The sequence below is a fragment of the Chlorocebus sabaeus genome, chromosome 14 (genome assembly GCF_047675955.1).
Source record: "Chlorocebus sabaeus isolate Y175 chromosome 14, mChlSab1.0.hap1, whole genome shotgun sequence".
Lineage (NCBI taxonomy): Eukaryota > Metazoa > Chordata > Mammalia > Primates > Cercopithecidae > Chlorocebus > Chlorocebus sabaeus.
Genome location: NC_132917.1, coordinates 98844647 through 98870368, shown reverse-complemented (window position 1 = coordinate 98870368; position 25722 = coordinate 98844647). Strand labels below are relative to the sequence as shown.

At 41.5% G+C, this 25722-nt stretch overlaps 1 protein-coding gene across 1 annotated transcript in view; it reads right to left on the bottom strand.

Annotated features, from left to right (window-relative positions):
- The window catches only part of VWA3B (von Willebrand factor A domain containing 3B), a 233261-nt gene extending 221493 nt beyond the window's left edge, over window positions 1-11768 (bottom strand). The window contains exons 1-2 of the mRNA XM_008008091.3: window positions 11560-11768; window positions 5536-5763 (exon numbers count right to left, since the gene is read on the bottom strand). Coding sequence (XP_008006282.3) covers window positions 5536-5731 — 196 coding nt within the window. The 5' untranslated portion in view covers window positions 5732-5763; window positions 11560-11768. The remainder of the gene's footprint in view (window positions 1-5535; window positions 5764-11559) is intronic.
- Between the last annotated feature and the right edge of the window lie 13954 nt (window positions 11769-25722).

Here is a 25722-nt window from a genome sequence, read left to right as displayed (position 1 = left end):
TAGAAAACAATTAACAAAATGGCAGCAGTAAGTTCTTACTTATCAATAATTACCTTGAACTTACGTTCAAGGATTAAATTTTCAATCAAAATACATAGAGTGGCTGTATTAAAAACAAGATCCACCTATATGCTGCCTACAAGAGATTCACTTAACCTGTAAGGACACATAGACTGAAAATGACAGGACAGAAGCAGATATTCCTTACAAATAGAAACCAAAGGAGAACAGGGGTAGCTATGTTTATATCAGATAAAATAAATTTTAAGTCAAACACTGTAAAAGGAGACAAAGAAGGTTATTATATAATCATAAAGGGGTCAATTCATCAAGAGGGTATAAAAATTTCAAACATATGCATCCAATCTAATTAATAATTAAGAAAATGTAAATAGATCTGAAAGAAGAGATAGACTGCAATACAATAATAGCACGATAATAGTAGGGGACTTCAGTATTCCCCTTTCACATGGACAGATTGTCCAGAGAGAAAATCAACCAGAAAATGTTAGATTTAAACTGAACTCTAGACCAAATACACATACACAGAACATTCTACCCAACAGATGCAGAATACACACTCTTCTCAACTGCACACATAATATTATGTAGGATAGCTCATATGTTAGGTCACAAAACAAGTCTTACCAAATTTGAGAAGACTGAAATCATACCAAGTATCTTTTCAGACCACAATGGTATAAAACTGGAAATCAGCACCAGGAGGAACTTCGGAAAATTAACAAATACATTGAAACTAAACAACATGCACCTGAACAACCAATGGGTCTGCGAATAAATTAAAAGGTAAATTAAAATATTTCGTGGGCAAATGACATGAATAGACATTTCCAAAAGAAGATATACAAATGGCCAACAAACATATGAAAAAATGCTCAACATCACTAATCATTGGGGAAATGCAAATTAAAATCAGAATGATACACCACCTTACCCCAGCCAGAATGGCCATTAATAGAAAGCCAGAAAACAATAGATGTTGGCATGGATGTGGTTAAAAAAAGAAAAAAAGAATGCTTATATATAGGAACACAAATTAGTACAACCTCTATGGAAAACAGTATGGAGATTTCTTAAAGAACTAAATGTAGACATACCATTTTATCCAGCAATCCTACTACTGAATTACTGAGTATCTACCAAAAGGAAAATAAGTCATTATCTTAAAAGGACAACTGCATATGTATGTTTCTCACAGCATAATTCACAATTGCAAAGATATACAACCAATCTAAGTGCCCATCAATCAATGAGTGGATAACGTGGTAGAAGAAAATGTGGTATATGCACACCATAGAATATTACTCAGGCATATAAAAGAATGAAATGATGTATTGCAGCAACTTGGATGGAGCTGCAGGCCATTATTCTAAGTGAAGCAACTCAGGAATGGAAAACCAAATACCATATGTTCTACTTATAAGTGAGATCTAAGCTATGGGTATACAAAGGTATACAAAGACAGTGGTATAATGGCATTTGGAGACTCAGAAGTGGGGAGGATGGGGTGAGGAATAAAAAACTAAATATTGGGTCCAATGTGCACTGCTTGGGTTACAGGTGCACTGAAATCTCAGACTTCACCACTACACAATTCATCCATATAACCAAAAGCCACTTGAACTCCAAAATCCATTGAAGTAAAAAAGTATTAATTTAATTAAATTAAAACATTTCTTGAGACAAATGAAAATGGAAACACAACATAACAAAACCTATGGGTACAGCAAAAGCAGTCTAAGAGGAAAGTTTATAGCAATAAACACCTACCTCGAAAAATATATATATCTCAAATAAACAATCTAATGTTGTACCTCAAGGAAGCAGAAATATAAAACCAAACAACTTAAACAAGTAGAAGGAAGAAAATAATAGAGAGCAGAGCAGAAATAGAGAATACAAATACATAAAAATATCAATAAAAACAAAGAGCTAGTCTCTTGAAAAGATAAACAAAATAGACAAACCTAGAGCTACACTAAGAAAAAAAGAGCAAAGACTCAAATAAAATCAGAGGTAAAAAAGGAAAAATTACAACTGATGCCACAGAAATACAAAGGATTGTAAGAGACTACTGTGAACCATTATACATGAACAAATTAGTTAACGTAAAAGAAATGAATAAATTCCTGGACACATACATTCTACCAAGATTGAATTATAAAGAAATCTAAAATCTTAACAAACCAATAATGAGTAAGGAGATGGAATCAGTAATAAAAAATCTCCTGGCTGGGTGCAGTGGCTCACGCCTGTAATCCCAGCACTTTGGGAGGCCAAGGCAGGTGGATCACCTGAGGTCAAGAGTTTGAGACGAGCCTGGCCAACATGGTGGAACCCCATCTCTCCTAAAAATACAAAAATTAGCCAGGCATGGTGGCACGTGCCTGTAATCCCAGCTACTCTGGAGGGTGAAGCAAAAGAATCACTTGAACCCAGGAGGCAGAGGTTGCAGTGAGCCAAAATCGTGCCACTGCACTCCAGCCTGGGCAACAGAGCGAGACTCCATCTCAAAAAAAAAAAAAAAAAAAAAAAAAAAAAACTCTTCCAGCAAAGAAAAGCTCACAACTGAATGGCTTCACTGCTGAATTCTACCAAACATTTAAAGAATAACTAATATCAATTCTTCTCAAACTCTTCCCAAAAAATTGAAGAGGAGAGAGTATTTCCAAATCCAGTCTCTGAGGCAGCATTACCCTGATGCCAAAACCATGCAAGGTCATAACAAAAGAGTAAAACTTACGGACCAATGCCCCTGATGAACATAGATGCAAAAATGCTCAGCAGAATATTAGCAAACCAAATTTAATAGCACATTATAAAGATCATTCACCATTACCAAGTGGGATTCATCCCAGAAATGCAAGGATGGTTCAACATATGCAAATCAGTAAATGTGATACATCATATTAACAGAATGAAGGACAAAAAAACTATATAATCATTTCAATAGATGCAGAATGAGCATTTGACAAAACTCAACATGTCTTCATAATAAAAACTCTCAACAAATTATGTATAGAAGAAATGTGCCTCAACACAGTAAAGGCCATATATGACAAACCCACAGCTAACATACTGAATGGCAGGAAAATTGAAAGATTTTTCCTCTAACATCTGGAAGAAGAAAAGGATGCCCACTTTCACCACTTTTATTCACCACAGTACTAGAAGTTATAGCCAAGGCAATCAGGCAACAGAAAGAAATTAAAAGCATCTAAATTGGAAAGAAAGACATTAAATTGTCCCTATTTGCAAATGACACAGTCTTATACAGAGAAAACCCTAAAGACTCCACTAAATATTAGAATTAATTAACAAATTAGTAAAGTTGTAGACTACAAAATTAACAAAAATCAGCAGTTATATACATACTAACAGCAAACTATCCAAAAAAGACAAAAAGGAAACCATTCCATCTACAATAGCTATCAAAAACAAATAAATAAAGTACTTAGGAATAAATTTAACTAAGGAGGTGGACTATATCTACAAGGAGAACTATAAACATAGATTAAAGAAATTGAAAAAGACACAAATTTAAAGATATTCCATGTTCATGGATTGGAAAGATAAATACTGTTAAAAATGTCCACACTACCCAAAGTGCTCTACGGATTTAGTGTAACCCCTATCAAAATACCAATGACATTCTTCACAGAAATAGAGAAAACAATCCTTAAATTTGTATAGAACCACAAAGAAAGCCAGAATACCCAAAGCAATCTTGAGCAAAAAGAACAAACCTGGAGGCATCACACTATCTGGCTTTAAAATATACTACAAAACTATACTAATCAAAACAGCATGATACTGGCATAAAAACAGACACATAGATCAATGGAATAGAATAGAGAGCCAAAAAATAAATCCACATATGTACAGTCAATTGATTTTTGACAAGGGTGCCAAGAACACACAATGGGGAAAGGACAATCTCTTCAATAAAAGGCATTGAGAAAACTGTATAGCCACAGGCAGAATAATAAAATTAGACCCTTATCACCACCAAATACAAAAATCAACTCAAAATGAATTACAGCCTTAACTGTAGGACCTGAAAATATGAAACTACTGGAAGAAAAAGGGAAAAGATCCATGACACTGATCTGAGCAATGATTTTTTGGATATGACCTCGAAAGCACAGGCAACAAAAGCAAAAACAAACAAATGAGATTACATCAAACTAAAAAGTTTCTCTAAAGGAAACGAAAAAAAAATCAACAGAGTAAAGAGACAACCTACAGAATGGGGGAAAATATTTGCAAACTATACATCTGAAAAGGGGTTAATATCCAAAATATTAAAGGAACTTAAATATTAAAACAAAACTTGGTTTTTAAATGGGCAAAAGTCCTGAATAGACATTTCTCAAAAGAAAACATACAAATGGACAACAGGTATATGAAAAAATGCTCACTATTACTAATTATCAGGGAAATGCAAATCAAAACCACAATGAGCTATCATTTCACTCCTGTCAGAATGGCTAATATCAAAAAATAAGTGTTCGCAAGGATATGGAGAAAAGGATACCCATACACCCTGTTGATGGGAATGTAAATTAGTATAGCTATTATGGAAAGCAGTATGGAGTTTCCTCAAACCACTAAAAACAGAACTACTATATGATCCAGCAATCCTACTACTGGATATATATCCAAAGGAAATAAAATCAGTAAGTCAAAGAGATATCTGCACTCTCTTGTTTAGTGCAGCACTATTCACAACAGCCAAGATACGAGATCAACCTAAGTATCCATCAATAGATGACTGGATAAAGAAAACATAGTATATACACACAATTAAATACTATTCAGCCATAAAAAGGAAAGAAATCCTGTCATTTGCTACATGAATGAACCTCGAGGGCATTATGTTAAACAAAATAACCAAGGCACAGAAAGACAAATACCACATAACCTCACTCATGGGGAGTTTTAAAAAACTTATCTCATAGAAGTAACAAGTAGAATGATGCTTATCAGAGGCTGGGGTGGTTGTGGCAGTGGGAATCAGGAAGATGTTAGTCAAAGGATATCCCATTACAATTAGGACATCTAGTCAAGAGATCTATTGTACAGTATGGTGATCATAGTTAATGATGATGCACTGCATTCTTGAAAAACACAGGAAGAGTGGGTAAGTGTTCTTGCCACAAAAAAAGACTATATGAGGCAATGCATTTGTTAATTAGCTAGATACAGCCATTCACGATGTATATATTCTTCAAAACATCGTGTTGTACATGATAAATACGTACAGTTTTATCTGTCAATTTAAAAAGTAAAAAATAAAAAGGATGAAATTAAGCATTCTTTAAAACATGGATTGACAGTCGTACGTCTACTTAATACACATATATTGGGGGCACACGTGCAAGTATTTTCTACTAATACGGATATAAGATCAAAGCAAGCTCAGAGACCTGTGGTTTTTGAGGGGCCTTCAGAGCGGATGCAGCCACCTCGAAGGCTAAATGGCAGCATGCTGGTTGGTTGTGAGTACTGTACCTTCACAATGTGGGAATCCGATCTGTGACAAAATCTGTTTCAAGGTCAATTTGTTGCTCTTAAGCCCATGCAGTTGAAGCCATTTCTCAGATGAAATGAGACTCTGCTCAGCCAAGTCTGTTTTGGTGTTACTCCATCCCTCTTGCCTCTGCAGCTGCTGCTCAGAGATGGTAGAAGATGAGCCTGATTTCTCCATCTCTGAATCAAGATCTAAGTCACAGCAAACTCCTGTAAGGGCAATTGTAAACTCAGACTTCCTGAAAACTTGGAAATAATCTAACGCCAACAGGGGATTGGCTTAACATAGATTATAGTACACTCATGAAGTGGAAAGCTATTTATCAATTAAAATTACACATGTATATTTGGTAGAAAAGAGGATAGTCACATGAATTGCTAAGAGGTATCCATAAAGTTCAATATTCAAATGTATATATATACACAAAAACACCTAGAAAGATATACCGTAACAGGTTTAGAGTAGTTTTCTTTGTGTGGTGGTAGTATGTGTGGTTTTTGTCTTTTCTATATTGTTGAAATTTACGCATTATTTGAATATTTCTAAAATGGGGTTTACTTTTTTTTTTTTTGAGAAGGAGTCTCGCTTTGTTGCCCAGGCTGGAGTACAGTCGCACAATCTAGGCTCACTGCAACCTCCGCCTCCCAGGTTCAAGCGATCGCCCTGCCTCAACTTCCTGAGTAGCTGGGATTACAGGTGCACGCCACCATGCCCAGCTAATTTTTGCATTTTTAGTAGAAATGGGGTTTCACCATGTTGGTCAGGCTGGTCTTGAATTCCTGACTTTGTGATCTGCCCGCCTCAGCCTCCCAAAGTGTTGGGATTACAGGAGTGAGCCACTGAGCCCAGTCAGAATTTACTTTTATAATCAGAAAACTGCAAAGCTCTTCCATTTTGGAAAAAAATAAATACTAGCCCCAGAACCTTCACTACACATCTGTATTCCAATTATAATCACACCTGACATTTTGCTCCCAATGAGGATGAGAAGGATAGAACCCTGACAGGTTTTTACCTGTCGAACAGGTGTAATGGCTAACTGGTAGCTGGTGGCAGTTGGGAACCAGACCACAGCTCAGCCCAGCTGGAATACATGTATCCACTTTCTGAATGTTTTATTGTCTGGGGCTTTGCTCTATTGGACTTAAGCATTCTGGCCCATGTAGCCATCTGTTCTGGGATCAACTGGACCCAAGGCCATATGCGACATACTAAACTTACCTAGACCTGCCTAAATATAGCTACTGTAGGCAAGAGGAAAGGATGGGGCCAAACTATAAGGCAGTCTTAACCTGCTCACCACAACTGGGCAGGGCCTGGTGACCTGGAGGAAGTGTAGAAAGTTCTGCTTACTTCCGTATCCAGAATTCTAAATGCTTGTAAACTGATACCCTGAATTGTAAAACTTTTTAACAATGAAAATATGTTCTTTCCCTATTTCTAAAACTTTAACTGTATTTCCGAAAAGTTTCACTGTCATGACATGGAAATTCAGTCAAACACAAAAATCAGTTGGACCAAGTCAGGGATGCTTTATAAAAAGAAGTGAGAAGTACTATCATTAGCAAGTACTTATTTAACATCATGTTATGTGTAATTTACATTTAATCCTTATAATAACCTTATGAGGTAGATACTACTCTTATTTTCATTTTACAGTTGAGGAAACCAAGACAGAGAGGGGTTAATTAACTTGTCCACAATCTTACAACTGGTAAGGGGTGGAGTTAAGACTTTAAACCAGGCCATTCAGCTCCAGGATCTGTGTGCTGTGATCTTTAGTGTAATAGAAGCAATGCAACAACTTCCATTTGTTGGTCCTTTTATATGCGCTAGCTCACAGCTTCTTCATCACCGTATCAGTTACTTATTATTACCACGCCACTTATATTTGAGGAATCGGAAGCTTTGAGGATTTAAAGAACTTGCTCACAGGTTCTGCGACAGCCAGTAAATGAGAAAAGCAGGAGTCAAAGCCATTTCTTAACCACTCTGCTCTCTTTACAATTAACCTCCTCCAGCCAGGTTCTATGGGACAAGGCAATCTGCATTCCAGTAGGACTGTATTCTACTAGGGCCCCAGGTCCTTGTCGGAATGCTAATCCTTATTCTCAGAGCTCAGACTCAATAAGCTTCTTGGCTTATCACTCTCAAGCTTTTAAAGATAATGAGGCTGGGTGCAGTGGGTCATGCCGGTAATCCCAGCACGTTGAGAAGATCACTTGAGCCCAGGAGTTCGAGACTACCCTGATTAACATAGTGGAGAACTCATCTCTATTAATGTTTTTTTTAATTACTCAGGCACCGTGGTGCATGCCTGTAGTCCCAGCTACTCGAGACGCTGAAGCAAGAGGGTTGCTTGAGCCCAGGAGTTCGAGACTACCCTGATTAACATAGTGGAGAACTCATCTCTATTAATGTTTTTTTTAATTACTCAGGCACGGTGGTGCATGCCTGTAGTCCCAGCTACTCGAGACGCTGAAGCAAGAGGATTGCTTGAGCCCAGGAGTTCGAGGTTGCAGTGAGCTCTAATTGCACCACTGCACTCCAGCCTGGGTTACAGAGCAAGAACTTGTCTTAAAAAAATAAAGATAATAATTTCCATTTCAAGGTTTATGTGAATTTGTATTGTTCTCATAAGCTGAGTTGCAAAGGTATACAAATTATTATTATGGGTGAAGATCTGGCCTTCTTTCTACAAAGGCTCAATTTGATGAGAATGTTACAATATTACTTGGAGAGTATCACGTAGGAGTGGAAAAGTTTAGAATCAAAACTCGGTATAAACCCATTCTGCCACTTTAAGGTGATTCCACCTCTCTAGGATAGTAATATCACCTGCTCACCCTGCTCCCAGGGCTACTCAAGGAACAACTGTGCTGAGGTATAAGTTATGGGTGGATAAGCACTTTATATATTTGAAACAGCTATGTGCAAATAAAAGTCATGGTTCTTTAGTTATTGTATTTTGTTTCATGAGAACCACTTTCATCCCAAGCACTTTTTATCCCCACGTCTCCAATCCTATTGAGCTCAAAAGTTTAGAATCATAGAACATGAAAACAAGGGCAGACTAATATGCTTCAACTGTCTTTTGAGGATCTGTCCACAAAGACTGGAGCTGAAAGTCTTTTAAACTTGGTCAGTTGTTCCAAGAAACAAGAAACGGAAGCTCAGAAGAATTTTTTTTTTTTTTTTTTTTTTTTTTTACTATTTCGTCATTTCCAGTTAATTTTTCTCTTCCCTGAAACACACCCATCTCTTACAATATTCTTGCTGAAGGGAGTACTAAGCTTAAAAGGGAGCACGTTTACATAAACTGCCCTAATAAGATTTTGTAAAGGGGATTTTGGAACCTTAAAGAGGAGTTCAGAATACTCACAGCTGTTGTTTTTAAGCTAAAGGGACATGTTTTTGATCCCAAAAAAAGGGCAATCAAAAATTCTCCAGCATAGCTAAGGTGCACGCCCCAGTTCCTTTCGCACTCATACGACTTTTTAAAAAATTAATTTTTTAAAACAGTGTAATTGGCCCTACTGGATCTGAGAACCAGTACGGTTCAGTCTGATTCAGATCTTACCTCCAGGGTTTTGTAGCCTGAGAATATCTGTATTACCTGAAATACAAATGGAATATTTGTATTGTCTGGGGGGGGGGAACAAGGAAGGGAAGGGGAAAGGGAGAAAAGGCATCTCCCAACAGAAGGAATCGCTCCACTCAAGTGGGATAGGAACTGTTCCGTCAGAGCAAGGAAGCCCGCTGGGAGCCGGGACCTAACAAAGTAGTCCCTTCTCCCCACCCCACCCGCTAACCCGCCTGCGTTCCCACCTCCACGCTGGTCTCAGACGGCTCTCCTGTGGGACTCGTTGCCTGCAAGGCTCATTTCAAATGCTGCCTCTGCCCTAAAGCCTCCCCGGAACCCCTTCGCAACCTTCCGCAGCCCCTCCCTGGGAAAACCCTAACTTTTGCTATGATACTTCATCACTAAGGTCTTGGGCACTTCAGGCTTGTCCTCACTAGACTTAAAGACAGTTCAGTGACTACGGAGACAAACTACAGGAAGATTCTCAGCACAGGGCCTCATACGCAGCAGGCACTTTGTGTGAGAGTTGAGATGAACAAAACTGATCACTCAGAAATAAATAAAACTGATTAACTCAGAGCTGCTGAGAGAATTCTGATTTTGTTCAAAGAAGGCAAATATCCACAGTGTTAACAAGGCTAATATCAGGAAACAGCTCTTTAAAAAAAGGGATATATTGGCCGGGCACGGTAGTTCACACCTGTAATCCCCCCTTAAAGTGCCAAAGTGCCCCCTTGGCACTTTGGGAGGCTGAGGCGGGCGGATCACCTGAGGTCAGGAGTTTGAGACCAGCCTGGCCACCATGGTGAAACCCTGCCTCTACTAAAAACACAAAAATTAGCCGGGCGTGGTAACACACGTCTGTAATCCCAGCTACTAGGGAGGCTGAGGCAGGAGAATTGCTTGAACCCAGGGGGCAGAGGTTTCAGTGAGCCGAGATTGCGCTCCAGCCTGGGTGACAGCAAGACACCCGGTCTCAAAAAAATATAAAGGGATCCCCTTTATATTTTTTTCTGGATAAAACTCTGCTATTTATTTATTTATTATTATTCAGAGTTTCCTCAGCTAAGGTTATGATAAATTGGGGAACCGAGGAACCCAGAAGTCGGAAACAACATACCGGACTTGAGCATTGCCCTAAGTTTTAGAAGCCATCCCAAGAACCATACATAGAGTTTGGATAGGAGAGTATTTCCTTAGAAGAGGGAGGAAGTGTAAAAGGAAAAACAAGGAAGTGAAAGTCTGAGCTGAAGATGCAGGCAGGCAAAGCTTTGGGGAAAACAGAAAGGTTAAGCTGGCAGCAGTTCAAGGGCCCCAGCTCCAGGAAACGGATGCTCCTGGGCTGCCCTGGGCGACAGTCTTGTGAAGTCGGCATGCCCCCAGAGAAAAGGTCCTATGTGCTCAGAGGTTCAGGGACGGTGCAGCGTTTAGAGTCCATTCATCCAGTTGAGACATTCAGTAAGCTTCTAGCTACTTTATTATCAACATCCCAAATTTCCTATACCCCTGTTAGTTTCTGAAAAAGAAATCTGGGCTAGGTGGATATATATCTTGTGATTTAGGTGAATTTGTGAACGATGAGTGTTCCAGGAAGAAAGGAAACTGGGACGAAGCTTCATGATGGATCCTGATGCAACTGTTCCCCAGAAACCCTGAAACCTCCCCCCATTTTTTCTGCCCTTAAGGGACAAGGCTTGGCTGTGATCATTGGTTAAAATAATGTGGACAGAGACAAGGATATTGAAATGGACTGTCCCACGGTTGAGAAAATAGTCAAGACAAAATCTGAGAATAACTGGAGTGCTTTAGGGGGAAGGTCACTGCTGAGAAGAAACAGAGTTTCCAAGAAAACGAAAGGAAAAGCTCTACCGAATGGAAACTAAATCTACTTATTAAGTCTTATCCCTTGTAAGGAGGGTGAAAGTGATATGATTGTGAAACCGTGTAAGTGTGGAATGGGCGGGAGCCAGAGGCCTTTCCAGGACAGAAAGGTGTGGGGAGCTTTATTGCAAGCGGATTGCTTTGGCTTTCAGACTATACATATTTATCATCATGTACAGCAGATGTGTTTCTTCTGGTTTCTGTGTTCGCTTCAAAGCCCAGGTGGATTTCATCACCTTGCATTGCTGGCCTAGGGCATAGCCAGAAACTAGGAAAGCCGCTTCTCCCGCAGAGCGGCTGGGCGTGGGCTCGGGTGAGAGTAGGAGGGGCCGGTACCTCGACGCTCGGCTTGCCCCGGGTAGCGGACGATTAACTGGGCCAGGGCAAGTCACCGGGCTTTCCTGGTACCGTTTCCGCATCTGTAAAGTGGGCGTGTGGTCCAGCTCGGAAACGGCATTTTTCCAAGACCTCCCCAGGCGGCTCGTGGGAAGGCTCGGCCCCTGGGCGGCCCTGGCGCGGCAGGGATCGCTCCCACACTTACTAGGCAACACGTCGGGGGGAAGACGAGGCGGCTCCCGCTCAGCAGTCACCCTCCCATCCTCCCGGGCCCGCCTGACCCGAGAGGGCGGACGAGGTAAGCATCCCGTTGCTGAGGCAGCGATTCCTGCCGGCTAAGGCTGCGCGCCGGCGCGAAGGATTCCGGCTGTTCTAGGTCTCTGTGACCCGCGCCTTGGCTTCCGAGCGCGGTCTGTTGACGACGGCGTCTCCTGGACACGGCCAATCACAGCGCGGCTCCCGGAGCCGGCCCCGCCCCCAGAGCGCGCCCTCACTGTGGCGTGGGATGGGCACGTGGGGTCAAGGGGGCGGGGCGCGGGCTGGGGCGTGGAGCCAAGGGGGCGGGGCGCGGGCTGGGGCGTGGTGCCAAGGGGTCGGGGCGCCGAGGCCGTCCCCGAGCCAGGTGCGGAAAGCCCGGGAGCGGAACCCGGGCCGTGACGACCTGCACCCTAGACTCCCAAGCAGAGGCCACGCTAGAGGGACAGGGCGGATGGCGTTGCCCCCTGCGCCTACTGTCAATGGGAAAATTAACAACAGCGGAGAATATGAATGAATGAATGAACAAATACACTGATAAGCTGGGGTGGAAAGCTAGGGTGCGAGCAGATGGGGGAGGAAGGCGCCAGACGCCAAGGAGAGGCGAGAAGACTGCGGGAAACGCTACAGAGGAACTTCTGTTAATACTTTTCAGTGTGCAGAGAACTGACCCCTGCGTAGTTTTAATTTTCACCTCAGCACTGTGAGGCGATGCTCTCTTCCTTGCACAGTTCAGAGAAAGAAGCTTTAAAAGAGGTGGGGCAGTTCCTTGTAGACAGACAGGAGGGACAGGGCGCTGCGATTTTGAGATTGTGGAGGCAGGGGCTCGGTTGCCCAGAACATTCTTACCTGTTTGACATGAATATTCCTAGAGGCATTATTTTCTCCGTTCAGCTTTGTCTTTAACCTTTGTTTCGGTGTTACCTTATCAACTAAGCAAAAGGCTCTAAATATATTCCTATTTTTCCAGTCACTAGGAAATAAAATTGTGCTTATGAAAAGTATCTTTAAAATCGTAATAAAAGACCCCACAGTAAGTATTGTTTTTAGGTTATTGGGATAGGAAACGATTTTGGATTTTAAAATTGAAGAACTGGCCAGATCATTTGCAGGTTTTTCAGTCAAAGATCTAGTAAAACATAGTTAATGTTAGAACTGAGTAATTCCGTCCCCAAGAGAAAAGTCTGCTTCATCCATGGGAATTTATTTCTCCTGCATTCTTTTAATGCCTCTATCATTTACAAAATACTGAAAGATTTGATTCCATATCACGAATAATTCCTGACAGTTATTAGATTAGATATGTTTGGCCCTGCAAATGAAACCTGCCATCCACACCACCAAAAAACAAGCAAAATCTTGAAGTACTAAAGACTGTTCAGAAGGGAGTGGAACCCCAGCCTCGCCCACGTTTGCCAATGACCCATTAATCCTTGCTGTCCACACCCTGCCACACTAATATTCTTGGATCACGGGGGTGAGACAGAGCACACAGCAACACACAGCCAAATGCCCTGCCTCACATGGTCATGCCAGGCACTCCTGTTCCCACCTTCACCCCATGCCTGCTCCTCTCCCTAGGACACTTGCCACATACATGCAAGTCATCAAGATGATCTGTCCCTGTCTTTCATGTTTATGTGCCTATAAGCATACATTCTGATGAAAATGTGAAACATTACTTACTCGAATTGTAGAATGATAAGTGAGTAGAAGTTTAAGGTCATTTTGAAGCATTACATAGTTGATATGGACTTCAGTTTAGCTAGTTGCAGAATGGTTTGCCTCATTTTTGTTTGTTGAGTTATTTGAAATAAGAAAACCTTTAGCACAGTGGTGATACACTGTTATACTGAACTTTTGACAAATTTGTTTTGAATTTACATTTTTACAGATAATTTGTATCTTTCCTTAAACCTTAGCAATTGACATTGATCAAATCACTGCCATCCTTGTTGTCAAACCTCTGAACTTTACCATTCAGGGCTCAGATGTACTTTTAGACTTTTTGCTCATTGTCTCCAACACAAACCCCCGTCCCAGAGAGAACTGCCTGGTCCCTGCCTCTGAGCACAGATGCCTTTACTCAGGCCACCCAGATTGCCACAGTCTGGGAACCACCGTCCCTTCAGGGTCAGCTCTAGCTCTTCTCTCTCTCCCCAAAGCTTTCCCATGGATGCTGCAGCCCTAATGACTTCTCTCTACCTGTACAGTCTCAAAGCATCGCTTGCCAGTACCACACTTTTGGCAACCATGTACTAGCCTTTGACAAGCCTTTCGTTAGTATTTGACCTTTGTGCTGTTTACTTTTCAGGTTAAATGGGTTTTCCTTTTCTTTATACAAGTCTATCACTGCCACTGCTTGAGCTTATGGCCATGATCAGAATGTTTGGTGGGGGAGGGAGGGTGATAAAGAAAATGAAGGGAGGAAAAGCAGTTTTCCTAAGCCCACTGCAAAAACTGGAACCAGAGGAAACGGAGAATGTTAACTCCTTGTATATATGTGTGAGAAAGAACCTGAGCTGGAATTCAAACAGAGGCACTCCCTCTGAAGAGGAAGGAGGAATTGAGAGTGAGGCAGCTAAATCACGAAGCAGTTCCTGCTGAACCTTTGTTGGTTCTTGTGGTGAAGGGAGTTTTGGCCATCGGGGCAGCCTTGAGAGAGGTGGGTGGGGACGGGGGGATTTAGAGATCAAACAGAGGTTTCTCTATGCTGTGATGTTCTTGAATTCAGCATTCATTATTCGGGAGAGTGAATGCAGGCTCGTGGCTCTCAATCTAACATCTTTGATGAGGATCAGAGCTTTTTTTTTTACCCTTGGCAAAGATTATGTTCACTTTTACCAGACTGAATTAACACTTAATCATAGCTAGAATGTATAGAATGTCAGATCATGTTCTAACCACTTTAAATATATTACATCATTTAATACTTAGAAAGCTCCTTGGGGGAGACATAATTATCTCCATTTTCTAGATAAGTAAACTGAGGCAGAATATTAAGCTATTTCTCCAAGGACACTCAGCTGCTGATTCCAGAATTTGAACCCAGGCAGACTGACTCCGCACCCTGCCCTGTTAATTATATGCTGTGTTCATCAACTGTTGGCTTCAATTTTCTCCAAAAGGAAATTTCTGTCATCTCAGTTGTACAGTGTTTATTTAGTGCTGGATACTAATGGCACAGTGAAAACCTCACTGGATTTAAATGGATTTTTAACAGGACATATTTCCATTTTAAATGGCATAACGCAGGTCTGTTTTTAAATTACTCTCTCCAGCTGGGCGCAGTGGCTCACACCTGTAATCCCAGCACTTTTGGAGGCCAAGGTGAGCAGATCGCCTGAGGTCAGAAGTTCAAGAACAGCCTGGCCAACGTGGTGAAATCCCATCTCTACAAAAATACAAAAATTGGCTGGGCATGATGGCAGTTGCCTATAATCCCAGCCACTCGGAAGGCTGAGGCAGGAGAATCACTTGAACCCGGGAGGCAGAAGTTGCAGTGAGGCGATATTGTGCCATTGCACTCCAGCCTGGGCGACAGAGTGACGCTGTGTCTCAAAAAAAAAAAAAAAAAATTACCCTTCCCCCGCACACTTCTTGTTAACAAATTCCTTTGTAATGTGGCATTATTTTAAAATGAGCTGGATGCCTTGTAGGGTACTAACATATCCCAACAGCAAATTAAGAAGAACTGAACAACAATACTTTATATAAACAAAAACTCTCAAATATTTGGAAATTTCAAATCACTCTTCAAAATAGATACTGATACTAAAACCTAGCAAAGACAATTCTCTTTGAATGAGATTTTGATCTTATAGGAATGATATTCAAGAATGGACTGTCTTGCCTTGGTGTGGTCATCATCCTTCTGCAGTTCCTGAAGATGAGCAACACCATAGACAATGGCAGAAGGCGATAAGGAATTTCCTTACTTTAAGTTCCTCTAACTCTAGTATGGGGTGACCTGGCTATGTGGGCCCAGGACTTGGGCACTAGGCTGGAGCCTTTCTCTCTTCTAAACTCAGATCTTTCCACCAGCTCCTTGCCAAGACTGGGAGGGTGAATGAGCAACACTGCTTATGAGGGAGGAAGACAGATGAGAGGTTCTGTCCACAGTAAGAGATCAGCTCGTTTGTCTGGCCTCCTTTCTCTGTGGAGAAAGAGCAAAGTACCAAAGGGAGAGCCACACAAGGGTTTAAAGCTTATAAACTTGGCACCATCAACATCCTGGAATCTCATCCAATTATATCAGCGTTCCCCCTTCTTGATGAGTGAAGAAGAGAGAGGAAAGTGAGAGAGAGTTTAACATTAAAAGAATTAGGGCCAGGCATGGTGGCTCACGCCTGTAATCCCAGCACTTTGGGAGGCTGAGGTAGGCGGATCATGAGGTCAGGAGTTCGAGACCAGCCTGACCAACGTGGTGAAACACCATTTCTACTAAAAATACAAAAAAAGTAGCGGGGCTTTGTGCAGGCACCTGTAATCCCAGCTACTTGGGAGGCTGAGGCAGGAGAATTGCTTGAACCTGGGAGACGGAGGTTGCAGTGAGCCAAGATCACCCCACTGCACTCCAGCCTGGGTGACAGAGTGGCCTCTGCCTCAAAAAAAAAAAAAAATTAATAAAATAAAATAAAATAATTAGAACATTCTCATTGATTAATATAATTATAAAAATCCTAGGTAAAAATTCCAACAAATTGAATTCAATGAAATATGTTTAAAATGATTTTTTTATTTGTAAAAATAGATGCCTTTTTGCCAATTTCTAGGTTTCCTAGAAAACACACAGAAGTGTTTTTGTTTTTGTTTTTGTTTTTTAATTTAAGTTCTAGGGTACATGTGCATAACGTGCAGGTTTGTTACATATGTATACTTGTGCCATGTTGGTGTGCTTCACCCATCAACTCATCAGTACCCATCAACTTGTCATTTACATCAAGTATAACTCCCAGTGCAATCCTTCCCCCCTCCCCACTCCCCATGATAGGCCCCGGTGTGTGATGTTCCCCTTCCCGAGTCCAAGTGATCTCATTGTTCGGTTCCCACCTATGAGTGAGAACATGCGGTGTTTGGTTTTCTGTTCTTGCGATAGTTTGCTGAGAATGATGGTTTCCAGCGGCATCCATGTCCCTACAAAGGACACAAACTCATCCTTTTTTATGGCTGCATAGTATTCCATGGTGTATATGTGCCACATTTTCTTAATCCAGTCTGTCACTGATGGACATTTGGGTTGATTCCAAGTCTTTGCTATTGTGAATAGTGCCGCAATAAACATACGTGTGCATGTGTCTTTATAGCAGCATGATTTATAATCCCTTGGGTATATATCCAGTAATGGGATGGCTGGGTCATATGGTACTTCTAGTTCTAGATCCTTGAGGAATCACCATACTGTTTTCCATAATGGTTGAACTAGTTTACAGTCCCACCAACACTGTAAAAGTGTTCCTATTTCTCCACATCCTCTCCAGCACCTGTTGTTTCCTGACCTTTTAATGATTGCCATTCTAACTGGTGTGAGATGGTATCTCATTGTGGTTTTCATTTGCATTTCTCTGATGGCCAGTGATGATGAGCATTTTTTTCATGTGTCTGTTGGCTGTATGAATGTCCTCTTTTGAGAAATGTCTTTTCATATCCTTTGCCCACTTTCTGATGGGGTTATTTGTTTTTTTCTTGTAAATTTGTTTGAGTTCTTTGTAGGTTCTGGATATTAGCCCTTTGTCAGATGAGTAGATTGCAAAAATTTTCTCCCATTCTGTAGGTTGCCTGTTCACTCTGATGGTAGTTTCTTTTGCTGTGCAGAAGCTCTTTAGTTTAATTAGATCCCATTTGTCAATTTGGGCTTTTGTTGCCATTGCTTTTGGTGTTTTAGACATGAAGTCCTTGCCCATGCCTATGCCCTGAATGGTATTACCTAGGTTTTCTTCTAGGGGTTTTATGGTATTAGGTCTAACATTTAAGTCTCTAATCCATCTTGAATTAATTTTTGTATAAGGAGTAAGGAAAGGATCCAGATTCAGCTTTCTACTTAGGGCTAGCCAATTTTCCCAGCACCATTTATTAAATAGGGAATCCTTTCCCCATTTCTTGTTTCTCTCAGGTTTGTCAAAGATCAGATGGCTGTAGATGTGTGGTATTATTTCTGAGGACTCTGTTCTGTTCCATTGGTTTATATCTCTGTTTTGGTACCAGTACCATGCTGCTTTGGTTACTGTAGCTTTGTAGTATAGTTTGAAGTCAGGTAGCATGATGCCTCCAGCTTTGTTCTTTTGACTTAGGATTGTCTTGGAGATGCGGGCTCTTTTTTGGTTCCATATGAACTTTAAAGCAGTTTTTTCCAATTCTGTGAAGAAACTCATTGGTAGCTTGATGGGGATGGCATTGAATCTATAAATTACCTTTGGCAGTATGGCCATTTTCACGATATTGATTCTTCCTATCCATGAGCATGGTATGTTCTTCCATTTGTTTGTGTCCTCTTTTATTTCACTGAGCAGTGGTTTGTAGTTCTTCTTGAAGAGGTCCTTTACATCCCTTGTAAGTTGGATTCCTAGGTATTTTATTCTCTTTGAAGCAATTGTGAATGGAAGTTCATTCATGATTTGGCTCTCTGTTTGTCAGTTACTGGTGTATAAGAATGCTTGTGATTTTTGCACATTAATTGTGTATCCTGACACTTTGCTGAAGTTTCTTATCAGCTTAAGGAGATTTTGGGATGAGACAATGGGGTTTTCTAAATATACAATCATGTCATCTGCAAACAGGGACAATTTGACTTCTTCTTTTCCTAACTGAATACCCTTTATTTCTTTCTCTTGCCTGATTGCCCTAGCCAGAACTTCCAACACTATGTTGAATAGGAATGGTGAGAGAGGGCATCCCTGTCTTGTGCCAGTTTTCAAAGGGAATTTTTCCAGTTTTTGCCCATTCAGTATGATATTGGCTGTGGGTTTGTCATAAATAGCTCTTATGATTTTGAGATACATTCCATCAATACCGAATTTATTGAGAGTTTTTAGCATGAAGGGCTGTTGAATTTTGTCAAAGGCCTTTTCTGCATCTATTGAGATAATCATGTGGTTTTTGTCTTTGGTTCTGTTTATGCTGGATTATGTTTATTGATTTGCGTATGTTGAACCAGCCTTGCATCCCAGGGATGAAGCCAACTTGATCATGGTGGATAAGCTTTTTGATGTGCTGCTGGATCCGGTTTGCCAGTATTTTACTGAGGATTTTCGCATCGATGTTCATCAGGGATATTGGTCTAAAGTTCTCTTTTTTTGTTGTGTCTCTGCCAGGCTTTGGTATGGAGATGATGTTGGCCTCATAAAATGAGTTAGGAAGGATTCCCTCTTTTTCTATTGATTGGAATAGTTTCAGAAGGAACGGTACCAGCTCCTCCTTGTACCTCTGGTAGAATTCAGCTGTGAATCCATCTGGTCCTGGACTTTTTTTCGTTGGTAGGCTATTAATTATTGCCTCAATTTCAGAGCCTGCTATTGGTCTATTCAGGGATTCAGCTTCTTCCTGGTTTAGTCTTGGGAGAGTGTAAGTGTCCAGGAAATTATCCATTTCTTCTAGGTTTTCTAGTTTATTTGTGTAGAGGTGTTTGTAGTATTCTCTGATGGTAGTTTGTATTTCTGTGGGGTCGGTGGTGATATCCCCTTTACGATTTTTTTATTGCATCTATTTGATTCTTCTCTCTTTTATTCTTTATTACTCTTGCTAGTGGTCTATCAATTTTGTTGATCTTTTCAAAAAAACCAACTCCTGGATTCATTGATTTTTTGGAGGGTTTTTTGTGTCTCTATCTCCTTCAGTTCTGCTCTGATCTTAGTTATTTCTTGCGTTCTGCTAGCTTTTGAATGTGTTTGCTCTTGCTTCTCTAGTTCTTTTAATTGTGATGTTAGAGTGTCAATTTTAGATCTTTCCAGCTTTTTCTTGTGGGCATTTAGTGCTATAAATTTCCCACTACACACTGCTTTAAATGTGTCCCAGAGATTCTGGTATGTTGTATCTTTGCTCTCATTGGTTTCAAAGAACATCTTTATTTCTGCCTTCATTTCGTTATGTACCCAGTAGTCATTCAGGAGTAGGTTATTCAGTTTCCATGTAGTTGAGCGGTTTTGATTGAGTTTCTTAGTCCTGAGTTCTAGTTTGATTGCACTGTGGTCTGAGAGACAGTTTGTTATAATTTCTGTTCTTGTATATTTGCTGAGGAGTGCTTTACTTCCAATTATGTGGTCACTTTTGGAATAAGTGTGATGTGGTGCTGAGAAGAATGTATATTCTGTTGATTTGGGGTGAAGAGTTCTGAAGATGTCTATTAGGTCTGCTTGCTGCAGAGATGAGTTCAATTCCTGGATATCCTTGTTAACTTTCTGTCTCATTGATCTGTCTAATGTTGACAGTGGGGTGTTGAAGTCTCCCATTATTATTGTATGGGAGTCTAAGTCTCTTTGTAAGTCTCTAAGGACTTGCTTTATGAATCTGGATGCTCCTGTATTGGGTGCATATATATTTAGGATAGTTAGCTCTTCCTGTTGAATTGATCCCTTTACCATTATGTAATGGCCTTCTTTGTCTCTTTTGATCTTTGATGGTTTAAAGTCTGTTTTATCGGAGACTAGTATTGCAACCCCTGCTTTTTTTTTTCTCCATTTGCTTGGTAGATCTTCCTCCATCTCTTTATTTTGAGCCTATGTATGTCTCTGCATGTGAGATGGGTCTCCTGAATACAGCAGACTGATGGGTCTTGACTCTTTATCCAGTTTGCCAGTCTGTGTCTTTTAATTGGAGCATTTAGTCCATTTACATTTAAGGTTAATATTGTTATGTGTGAACTTGATCCTACCATTATGATATTAACCGGTTATTTTGCTCATTAGTTGATGTAGTTTCTTCCTCGCCTCGATGGTCTTTACATTTTGGCATGTTTTTGCAATGGCTGGTACCGGTTGTTCCTTTCCATGTTTAGTGCTTCCTTCAGGGTCTCTTGTAAGGCAGGCTTGGTGGTGACAAAATCTCTAAGCATTTGCTTATCTGTAAAGGATTTTATTTCTCTTTCACTTATGAAACTTAGTTTGGCTGGATATGAAATTCTGGGTTGAAAATTCTTTTCTTTAAGAATGTTGAATATTGGCCCCCACTCTCTTCTGGCTTGTAGAGTTTCTGCTGAGAGATCTGCTGTTTGTCTGATGGGCTTCCCTTTGTGGGTAACCCAACCTTTCTCTCTGGCTGCCCTTAAGATTTTTTCCTTCCTTTCAACTTTGGTGAATCTGGCAATTATGTGTCTTGGAGTTGCTCTTCTCGAGGAATATCTTTGTGGAGTTTTCTGTATTTCCTGAATTTGAATGTTGGCCTGCCCTACTAGGTTGGGGAAGTTCTCCTGGATGATATCCTGAAGAGTGTTTTCCAACTTGGTTCCATTTTCCCCCTCACTTTCAGGCACCCCAATGAGATGTAGATTTGGTCTTTTTACATAATCCCATATTTCTTGCAGGCTTTGTTCATTTCTTTTTCTTCTTTTTTCTTTAGATTTCTCTTCTCGCTTCATTTCATTCATTTGATCCTCAATCACTGATACTCTTTCTTCCAGTTGATGGAGTCGGTTACTGAAGCTTGTGCATTTGTCACGTATTTCTCGTGTCATGGTTTTCATCTCTGTCCGTTCGTTTATGGCCTTCTCTGCATTAATTATTCTGGTTATCAATTCTTCCACTCTTTTTTCAATACTTTTAGTTTCTTTGTGCTGGGTAGGTAATTCCTCCTTTAGCTCTGAGAAGTTTGATGGACTGGAGCCTTCTTCTCTCATCTCGTCAAAGTCATTCTCCGTCCAGCTTTGATCCGTTGCTGGTGATGAGCTGCGTTCCTTTGGAGGGGGAGATGTGCTCTTATTTTTTGAATTTCCAGCTTTTCTGCCCTGCTTTTCCCCCATCTTTGTGGTTTTATCTGCCTCTGGTCGTTGATGATGGTGACGTACTGATGGGGTTTTGGTGTGGGTGTCCTTCCTGTTTGTTAGTTTTCCTTCTAACAGTCAGGACCCTCAGCTGTAGGTCTGTTGGAGATTGCTTGAGGTCCACTCCAGACCCTGTTTGCCTGGGTGTCAGCAGCAGAGGCTGCAGAAGATAGAATACTGCTGAACAGCAAGTGTACCTGTCTGATTCTTGCTTTGGAAGCTTCCTCTCAGGGGTGTACTCCACCGTGTGAGGTGTGGGGTGTCGGTCTGCCCCTAGTGGAGGATGTCTTCCAGTTAGGCTACTCAGGGGTCAGGGACCCACTTGAGCAGGCAGTCTGTCCCTTCTCAGATCTCAACCTCTGTGTTGGGAGATCCACCACTCTCTTCAAAGCTGTCAGACAGAGTCGCTTGCATCTGCAGAGGTTTCTGCTGCTTTTTATTGTTGTTGTTGTTGTTGTTGTTGTTTAGCTGTGCCCTGTCCCCAGAGGTGGAGTCTACAGAGACTGGCAGGCCTCCTTGAACTGCTGTGAACTCCACCCAGTTCAATCTTCCCAGGGCTTTGTTTACCTACTTAAGCCTCAGCAATGGCGGGCGCCCCTCCCCCAGCCTCGCTGCTGCCTTGCAGTTAGATCGCAGACTGCTGTGCTAGCAATGAGGAAGGCTCCGTGGGCGTGGGACCCTTCCGGCCAGGTGTGGGATATGATCTCCTGGTGTGCCCGTTTGCTTAAAGCGCAGTATTGGGGTGGGAGTTACCCGATTTTCCAGGTGTTGTGTGTCTCAGTTCCCCTGGCTAGGAAAAGGGATTCCCTTTCCCCTTATGCTTCCCAGGTGAGGCGATGCCTCGCCCTGCTTCAGCTCTCGCCGGTCGGGCTGCAACAGCTGACCAGCACCGATTGTCTGGCACTCCCCAGTGAGATGAACCCAGTACCTCAGTTGATAATGCAGAAATCACCTGTCTTCTGTGTCGCTCGCGCTGGGAGCTGGAGACTGGAGCTGTTCCTATTCGGCCATCTTGCTCCGCCACCCCCCCCCAGAAGTGTTTTTATCATTGTAAAATAGTGGAAAGCATCTAAATGTCCAACAAAAGAAGGGAGTAGTTGAAATTATGCTATATTCTTATTGTGATATGGTAACAGTTTAAAATAAAAAGATAAACTTATGTATACTAATATAGAAATGCCTCCAAGATTAAGTATTTCCTAAAATAAAGTTGCAGAGCGTATGTACAGGACATTGCATTCTACATCAACACATACATGCAATTATATTGATGTATTCATATGTTTACTTCTACTCACAGCTCATTAGCCTAAACAAGTCACATGACCCCCACCTAATGACCAGGAAATGGGGAAGTTTGGAGAACATGGGATAGTCCCTGAGCAGTGGGCATTTGTCTCTGCTGTATTAATCCAAGGCTTAGGTTCTCGGAGGATAACAGCCAGAAGGAGTTGCAGATTTACGCTGCTTTCCATTGTGCTGCACACAACCCCTGAGGAAGTGAAGTAGAGAGGGGCCTCTGCTTCAATGTGGTGAAGTAGAGGAAGTGAAGTGAAGGAGCCCTCTGCTTCAAGGGCATGTGGGAGGCACAGAGTGGGAAACGCACACACACACGTGCGCATGCACACACACACACAGTCCAGCTGCATCTACAGTTATATATGAAGGCCGGGTGTACTGGCTCACGCCTGTAATCCCAGCACTACGGGAGGCCGAGGCACGTGGATCACTTAAGGTCAGGAGTTACAGACCACCCTGGCCAACATGGTGAAACTCCGCCTCTACTATAAATACAAAAATCATCCAGGCATGGCAGCGGGCGCCAGTGTCCCAACTACTAGGGAGGCTGAGGCAGGAAAATCGCTTGAACCTGGGAGACAGAAACTCCAGTGAGCCAAGATTGTGCCATTGCACTCCAACCTGGGCCACAGAGTGAGACTCTTGTCTCAAAAAATAAAATAAAGTAAAAAAGTTATATGCTAAGATTTTCTTACTCAAATAGAAATGATGTAACAGAAGAGGTTTACAGTATTTTATGCCAAAGGGTTTTGTAAAATATGAATGTAATAATGATCATCTAAAGATTATCTCCCTGTGTTCTAAAAGCATCTATTCAAGACACTATTATGTTGTCATAAGTCCTGATTCAAATTCCCTACAAACTTTTTGGAGTTTAGGTCTATGGAACTGTGCACCTTTTGATGGGTTGGTAGCTTCCTTTTTTTTTTTAAGACCATGAAAACTAAGTTACGAATAGAATGTCTCTTCTTGTCATGACAGCCAAGGGGCTCACAACTATGCTTGAAGCTCACTGATATAGTTTTGCTCTGTGTCCCCACCCAAATCGCATCTTGAATTGTACTCCCATAATTCCCACGTATTGTGGGAGGGGCCCGGTGGGAGGCAATTTGAATCACGGGGGTGGATCCCCCATACTATTCTTCTGGTAGTGAATAAGTCTCATGAGATCCGATGGTTTTATCAGGGGTTCCCGCTTTTGTATCTTCTCTCATTTTTCTCTTATGACTGCCATGTAAGAAATGCCTTTGGCCACTTGCCATGATTCTGAGGCCTCCCCAGTCATGTGGAACTGTGTGAAAATGGACTAATACACTTACCTAGAGTAGCTTTCTGATATAATTAGCCTCCCTCCCCCTCTTTCAGCTCTCAACTAGTATTAGATCTACTAACATTAAGATCTAGTCTGATCTTAATGGCTTTGGTAGATTCATATAGAATGGGCCTTTAACTTTAACCCAGTGCCTTTCACAATGTGATTAGGGCATTGCTACAGTTTGGATGTTGTTGGTCCCCCAAAACTCACATTAAAGCTAATTGCCACTGCAGCACTGTTGGGAGGTGGGGCCTAATGGGAGGTGTTTGGAACATCAGAGTGGATCTCTTATGAATAGAATAAGATCATCTCAAGGGAGTGAGTGAGTGCTCACTCTGGAGGGAAGGGATTAGTTCCTGTGAGAATGGGTTTTTATAAAGTGAGGTTCCTCCTCCTGTTTAGTGCCTTTTCACACATGCTTGCTTTTCCACTTCTCTGCCATGTCTTGACACAGCACATAGGCCTCATCAGAAGCCAACCAGATGCTAGGGCCATGCTCTTGATCTTCCCAGCCACCAGCATTGTGAGCTAAATAAACTCCTTTTCTTTTTAAATTACCCAATCTCAGATATTCTGTTACAGCAACACAAAATGGACAAAGACAGCCATAAATAAAATCTCAAACAGAAAAGCAGAGGCATCTTTGCACAGTGTCCTCCAAAGCCTAGACTGTTAGTGAGAGGGGCTGAGCAAGAACTGCATGATAATGGGGTACACAGCAGCCATTCCACCCCCAGGAATGGGCCAATGGTCATACGTGTTTCAAAGCTGAATTGTTTGGGGGAGAAAAGATTTAGTCCTCCTCTTACGACTCCTTGAGGTTATTGAAGAGTTTCATAGTGTCCAAGATCTCTACGGGGCAAACTGAGCCCCCTTAGGTCTCATTCATGGAGAGCTCTTCACATGAGGGAGCCCGTGATCTCACCTCCTCACTCAAGCTGGCAAGAATTTACCTCCAACCTCCAAGCCCCAGAGCCTGGTCGTTTCACTCAGCTTTATACTTGTCCTTGTTCCCAGTTGATGAATGAGCCAGATTCTTAAATCATTAAGCAATCACAGAAAGAGAAATTATTGATTTTTAATTGTAGCAAAGGTTTAAACAAAATTCCCAAAAAGTCATTATCCAAATGTCATTGTTTGTCTTTTTGGGTCCTCCTTAACTGAAAGGATGGTTCTAAAAGGTTACAGAAGTGGCAGACTTCTTCCCTCTGTGGAGGGCTTTTCCAACTTCCCGATGAATACTCAACTCTAATCCCTGACAAGGCTGCAGCCCCCAGCCTTTAGGATCCCAACTGCATTTCCTGAAAGAACAGGACAAGGAGTAAATTCCTAATAACGTGGAAAAGAAATTCCATAGAGCCATGCTGTGAAAGAATAAATTTACTTGAATAAGACCAGCAAAAAGTAATGATATAGTTTGGATATTTTCCCCCACTCAAATCTCATGTTGAATTATAATTCCCAAGGCTGGAGGTGGGGCCTGGTGGGAGGTGTTTGGATCATGGGAACAAATCCCTCATGGTTTGGTG